At 41.3% G+C, this 7127-nt stretch overlaps 1 protein-coding gene across 8 annotated transcripts in view; it reads right to left on the bottom strand.

The window, feature by feature from the left end:
• Positions 1–5655: 5655 nt before the first annotated feature.
• LOC136873912 (transcriptional repressor CTCF) overlaps positions 5656–7127 on the bottom strand; it is a 393845-nt gene continuing 392373 nt past the window's right edge. For all 8 annotated transcript variants that reach the window (XM_067147244.2, XM_067147245.2, XM_067147243.2 and 5 more), the window contains one exon: positions 5656–7115. In XM_067147244.2, the coding sequence (XP_067003345.1) occupies positions 7056–7115 (60 nt within the window). In that variant the 3' untranslated portion in view covers positions 5656–7055. The remainder of the gene's footprint in view (positions 7116–7127) is intronic.

Genomic DNA, 7127 nt, shown 5'->3' with positions numbered 1-7127 from the left:
CAGGGTCGTATCTCCTAGAGCTGGACGTATCTGCGAAATGTGACGCGATGTGGTCTGCAATAACTGAAGGAATCGTAACTATATCTCCATTAATGGAGATTCCGGGTACTGAGGGCACATTCTGTACTCCGACAATACGGCGGAGTTTTGTCCACACTTGTAATGATGACGGAGTATGTGCCGTGATGGATAACACATACTCTTCCCATGTAGCTTTCTTACTTTCTTGAATCAAAAAATGGGCCTTCGCACGCAGACGCTTAAAAGTGATATGATTGGCCACCGTAGGATTCCGACCATAATGCTTAAAAGCCCGTCGGCGATCACGTATGGCCGCTGCAATTTTGTCCGTCCACCATGGGACCTGTTTCCGGCGACGAATACCGGATGAGGAAGGAATTGTTTCCTCCACAGCAGCCAAAATTCCAGTAGTAATGGAAGAAACGTGGTCGTCAACAGACTCCAGCATATCATCAGCCATCACTGTGAGTTTCAAAAATTCTGGCCAATTTGCCCGCCGAAGTAACCAGCGCTTGGGTACTTCGGACTGTCTTTGATTCAAGAGAGAAATAATTATCGAGAAGTGGTCACTATCACAGAGGTCGTCGTGTACTTGCCACCGTAGCAGGGGAACTAGCGCACGGCTGCACAAAGTGACATCTAGGTGTGAGAATGTGCCATGTGCGCTGCTGAAATGGGCCGGTTCCCCTGTATTAAGCACGCAAAGATCAAACAGGTTGATCATTCACTTGAGCATCCTCCCCCTAGCACAGGAAGACGGAGAACCCCATAGTATGTTACGGGCATTCACATCTCCCAGCATGAGGAAAGGGGGCGGCAACTGAGTGATCAAATCTTGTAGTGCACGAATTTCAAGGTCGTAATCAGGTGGAATGTACACGTTGAAAACCGTTCTCATTACTGGCAAGGGAATGCGAACTGCAACTGCATCTAGCTGAGTACGGAGCAGTACTTCTTCGCTGAAGATGTCGGAGCAAACTAGGGTACAAACGCCCCCAGCTGCCGCGCCATCCACAGCTAATCTGTCTTTGGAATAAAGATGATATCTTCTCATAGTCGTTTCGTGTCCAGGTCTAAAAAGAGATTACTGTGGACAGACTATGGAGGCTGCATAGACGGAAATCAATTGACGTAACTCAATTAGGCGACAGTGATAACTACTGCAGTTCCACTGCAATAGTGCCATTGTGTGGATAGGTCAAGCCCCAAATTCAGAGCAATTTCTTGCCCTTCGTTCGGTCCATTACCTGCCAGGTTCCGCAGTCTTTGTCGGTATCGTTATTGTCACAATCACCATCCACGACAATGAGTGGTTCAGTCTCCATTGTCTCCTTAGAAGAAGGAGGCACGGTGACTGGACCCTCCGCGGACAGTGATCTCATTGTTCGGGAACAGTGGGCCTTCTTCCTGGGAGAACTAGGTTCCCCACAAAGTGATCGAACAAGAGGGCGTCAGGGCCTCTCGCTCTTGCCCACCGTTTCTTTCTCTTTTGGAGAAGAGCCGGCAGATGGCTTGCCGGATTTTTTCGGGGATCCAGTGGACCCCGACTGAGATGGAGAAGGCTTCTTCTCCAATTTCTTAAAGGAACTCTGTGGCTTCACCTTCTCCTCCTTTATGATCTGGGCATTCGAAGGAGGGCTGGACTTTCCAGACCTATTTGGGGAAGTCTTTCTCCCCGCCCGCTTGGGGGAGGATTCCCAGCCGAACGTTCCTGGGTAGGGCCCTTCCCAGGCAACGTCGACAGTAACGCTTTTTTCGGTGCTTCACGATTTGAATCTCCAGTTTCATTAGTTATTGAATTTTGTTGCTGGCTTTGACTTTTCGATGCATTTTCAGTACTGGTGTTCTGTATAAAACTCTGTGGAGTGATCCGCACGTTTGCGACCTTTTCAGCGAAGGAGATAGAGAACTCCGGAGCAGCCATGGACTAGAACTTCCTCCGGGCGTCTGGATAAGATAGCTTATCCAGCATTTTTATCTCCTGGATCTTCTTCTCCCTCTTGATTGTGGGGCACTCCTTGGAGATTGGAGCATGTGTACCCGGGCAGTTGACGCACACAGGTGGTGGTGTGCATTCAACCCCAACATGCTTGCACTTCCCAAACATTTTGCAGGTGGTCGAACCTGTACATCGCATTGAGGTGTAGCCAAACTTTTGACAGTTATAGCACCTCATTGGTGCCGGAATATATGGACGAACAGTCAGACGTTACATTGCCAATTTTATCCGTTCAGGTACGATCTCGGCGTCGAAGGTAAGGATGAAAGCACCCGTATCGAGTAGCTTATCACCAATACGGCTCTTTAACCTCTTCACGTCGGTTACACCCTGACGTGCTAGGTACCGGATCATCGTATCATCGGAAGACTTAACCAAATCCCTGTGGAATATAACTCCCTTGCAGGAGTTAAGGGTTTGGTGCTTCTCGATTTTCACCTCTACCTTTCCGAATAACTTGGCTTTAAGTAGCCGTCTGGACTGTTCAGTCGTAGATGTCTTGGTAAGTACGGATCAATCGCAGAGCTTGCGCATCTCATCGACTTCACCAGCAACAATTTATTCGATTTATTCATCAAGAATTCTCTTACCATCGACCCTGGAAGCAACCAGGAATCGAGGAAGACGTTCGGCACTTACATAATTCACTGGAACTGGAGTATACCGCTTTTGTTTCTTAGCAATCTTAGGCGCTGTTTTTTGAAGGGTGCCACCCTTTGGAACAGAAGAATTAGAAGAGAGAGGTTCCGTTTTTGGTCCCACGAGTACTCTGGAAATATGAGGTCGACCTTTGGCAGAGCCAAGGAGATGTACCGAAGGCAAGGCTATTTACTCCAGAGGGCGCCTGGTATCTGGAGGGGGTAGCTTGGAACCACCCTCCCATTAGCCATGCATCACCTCGCCACGACCCGAAACTTGTGATTGGTGGAGGATAAAACCTCCGTACTAACCTAATCTACCCAAGGCAGAGAGGGTGGCCAGACAGGAAGAGGAATGAAATTTAAGAAGGTGAGAATAGAAGGGTAGAAATAGTGTAGTGATGAAGAATAAAGAGCACAGACACCTCTCAAGCAACTCGGGGGACACCTTGTTAGTCTGGCCCTACACCGAGGCCAATCTAGCATGGGTAACCCTAAGCTGGCACAGCCCTCGGGATCAACAAGCACACAAGCCCCCACACTGACGTCAAGGTCATGGACAGCAGGCAATGGTATGATGATAAACAGGGTTAAAAGATAGGGGGTGAGTTTCACTAATAGGAAAAGTCCTCTCAGTTTTAATTACTCTGTTGACGGGGTGAAAGTTCCTTATGGATAGAGCCTTGTGTGGACATACAAAATAATATCCACATCCGCTCCACATTTCCTTCATCCGCATCCATAACCGCCAATGGTTATCCATGGATAATTTAAATAAACTATAGTATATTACACCCAAGGTATTGAAACAGATAGATCTGTCAATATAATACTAATAGGTCTAACACCTTGTACCAAAACCCCTACAGCTGCACGTTTATGAGGGATTTTCTCTGACCTTTGATCCTTCCTTCCATTAACTGCGGGCAGGAACAAGTTAGGCTTAGGTCAGATTTACGGCTTTATGGTCTCTCTCTATACATAACCATTCTCCCATACCTCTATCCAAGGTCATCTAACCACAAGCTAAAATAAAAATTCACCTGAGTAAAAACCAACAGACTTCATTATTTAGAAATTATGAGAAAATTTATCCGCATTGCCATTCAGTTTGCATCTGCCAACAACGCTCGAAGATTTATTTTTCGACATTTTTAATTAATCCACGCTTCATTAATGTCAAACAATCTGTACAATCCAAATGTATGTCAGATCATTATGACTGTCTCGTTCTACAAATAACTAACGTGTACTTTTTTAGATGAACACTAGTATTCATTCCATGTAAGTATAATACTATGACAAGTTCATTATTGAATTTTATTTGCATTCAATTATTGTTTTTTCCACAAACTAGATTTTATGACTGTTTTATCTTGTATTAAAACATGTTTTATACTTTAATGAGAAACCCAGTTCAGGGCCCTGACTTAGCTTTAGATTAAGTATGGCTGAAGATGCTTACAAAGCCTAAGCGAAACACGTCCCATTTTAACATGTATGTAGTATTTGTATCTTAGACTTAGAGATTGTAAAGTATTGAAATGGTGGTTTTTAAATAAATTTGTTTGAAACTTTTACATTCTGTACTCCAATACGGCTATCATAATGAGACTCATAACGTGTAAAACACTCCAGTTCCGTGAGGAAATTTCTGCATCCGTTATATCATTTCTCAGCCATGATTCAACTCCTATTACAATATCTGGTAAGTCTATATTTATTAAATTAAATTCTATTTCTTTTCAATACTTCTACAGTTCAACACTAACATTTTTGTGCCATCCCTACTTGACTTCCAGCATCAACAAATTAATACTGAAGATGAAAGCTAGTTACTTCAATTTCCTACATAATTCTTGAATTCCTTGTAATTAACGGTTTGCCTCTAGGTACTCTAATTCTAAAAATTGGAACGTTTCTCAATGGCCCCTAAACAGAACCATATTAAGGCCTAATTCTAAGAAGTGTCTACAAGAATTGTTTCATCTGGGAAAAAATGAGTGTAGATAAAGTTGGACAGAGAGCTCTGATCCCTCGAACTGACTTAACAATGTCTGATAAAAGACTTCCATTTTCATTCAAGAGGCATCAGTTTCCAATGCACTTGGCATTTTGAATCACGATGAATAAACCTCAAGGGACGGGAAGGTCTCTGTTTACCTCAGCCAGTTTTCAGCCATGGCCAGTTAAATGTTGCAATATCAAGAGAGTGATATTTTAATGTTGCAATAGTGCCAGAAAGTACATGGTTTGAGGTACAAGGAATGCATTGAGCAAGGGGCTGTGTGGTTCAGGTCGTGTAGCTATCAGCTGGCAGTTTGAGATAGTAGGGTTGAACCCCATTGTTGACAGCCCGGAAGATGGTTTTTTGTGGTTTCCCATTTTCACACCGGGCAAATGCTGGGGCTGTAACTTAATTAAGGCCATGGTCACTTCCTTCCCACATATAGCCATTTCCTATCCCGTTGTCGCCGTTAAGACTTATATGTGTCCATGTGACGTACAGAAAATTGTAAAAGATATAAGAGTACAAGGAATGTCGTATAATTAAAAGGAAGTCCTTCAATAAATATTTACCCCATTGGCTGTCATGTTTTGACAGGTTTCAGCTAGTTATTATTATTATTATTATTATTATTATTATTATTATTATTATTTCTACTACACATACTGTTGCAACAGCTGCACCAGGTGCTGTATAATTTTATATAGTCACTGATCATCACAAGGAGTGTCCAAACCATGGTCAGTTAGGAACTATGGCAACAGTGAAAGGCAGTAAGTCCACAATGCCTATGGTCTTTTCTTAACTCTGGATGCTCTATAGGTAACAAGTGTAGTAATCTATATCCAGAAGAATAATCTGATACAAATTCAGTAAAAAATGAACATTTCTTTCTAGTTTGTAGTTACAATCCTAAATATGTCAAGAAAATCAGCTATTGCATAAAATACCTTTCAAGGGAGACATTAGGTAATAAAAGAACAGCAAACTATTTGTACAAACAGATCATCTCAAATTTCTATTCATCATCTGATACAGTTTTTCTTTTCTTTACAGGACACAGTATGTTTGAATGCAGTGATCATACTACACTCGAGATCAATAAAGTACACAATCACCTGTTCCAAACACACCATGAACTACTTGGAGTTTGTTTGCCTGATTGGTAATGACAGCCACAGTGAATATGAACAAAGACAATGCTAATGATGGAAGCAATAGCCACGTAATTCATCCTTCCTCCCAGTGCCCTTACCTGCAACTCTTAATGGGCTTCATTTCAAGCTCTCTATTCTTGAAAATGTTAATTTGTTTTACTGGAAGTGAGGAAATCATTAAATTAAACTAAATTGCCTCTAAAGACTAGAGGTGATGTACATGATCAAGAATTAAGAACATTATCTTTGGCAACAAAATAAATTAATTCCTTATACAAGCTAATTAACAAATTCATACTTCTCCATGAGAAATCAGAAGCCTGAATTACATTCATCACTATGTACAATTACAAAGGAGATGAATTACTCGCAAATTGCTACTATCTTTGCACAACAGAATCTTCAGCATTATGCACATAAGTATAAAAAGAGAGAGATAAAAATTACAAAATTCAATGTAGGATTTAGGTAATAAGATATAAAATAACTAAGCAGCGAGCAATAACAATAACAACCAACTTGTAGGACTAGAGCAAAGGGAGAAGATAGAATAATTGAATATCACAAATATATAAGGCTGTATAGGGGCATAACTCTCCACAGTAAAAAATGGTGGTTTACAAATAAGACAAATTCTAATCACATGAGTACAGGCAGTTAACCCAATGATTCAAATGAATTGTACAACTGTCAGGGCTAAAAATACATATTTAAATATCATTCATACACAACAAAATGTTCATTAATATAATCACGCACTCAAAACTGTCTTGAAAGGAAAACACTTTGTACATCTGGTCCATGCGAGACGGCCGTGTCTAGCTTGGAAATTATATTGCGATGTTTGTCCGCTATCAGAGTCACTTTAAAAATTCCTATATGTACATAACTTGCCACTTAAATATACTGTCTCGTATCAGTCAGCGATAAAATATTTATCAACATTTAGTTATAATACATGTTCTTCTCATATATTCGAAATGAGTTCTTTTTCCGGTTTCAACAATATATATATATACGTCACAATGTTTGGATGGCTAGTAACAGATGATAATCCACTGCGCAAACACATACTCGCACGCATGTACATGTGACGCGCGGCATACTGCAAAAGAGTACTTGAGTGTGAGGCACAATATTCTCACAAGAACATGATGAGCACCAAAAATCCTTCAGGACACAAAAAAATGCTGCCATATCTGTTTTAAGTTACTTTCACAACACATTCACTATTAAGGCATAGTTCCCAGTAGTTGAATGGTATTTTTTGCAGTCTCTTCATCTTCATCCTCCTGAAACAGAAA

Source organism: Anabrus simplex, chromosome 5, assembly GCF_040414725.1.
Source record: "Anabrus simplex isolate iqAnaSimp1 chromosome 5, ASM4041472v1, whole genome shotgun sequence".
Lineage (NCBI taxonomy): Eukaryota > Metazoa > Arthropoda > Insecta > Orthoptera > Tettigoniidae > Anabrus > Anabrus simplex.
This window is presented reverse-complemented; position numbering and strand designations above follow the sequence as displayed.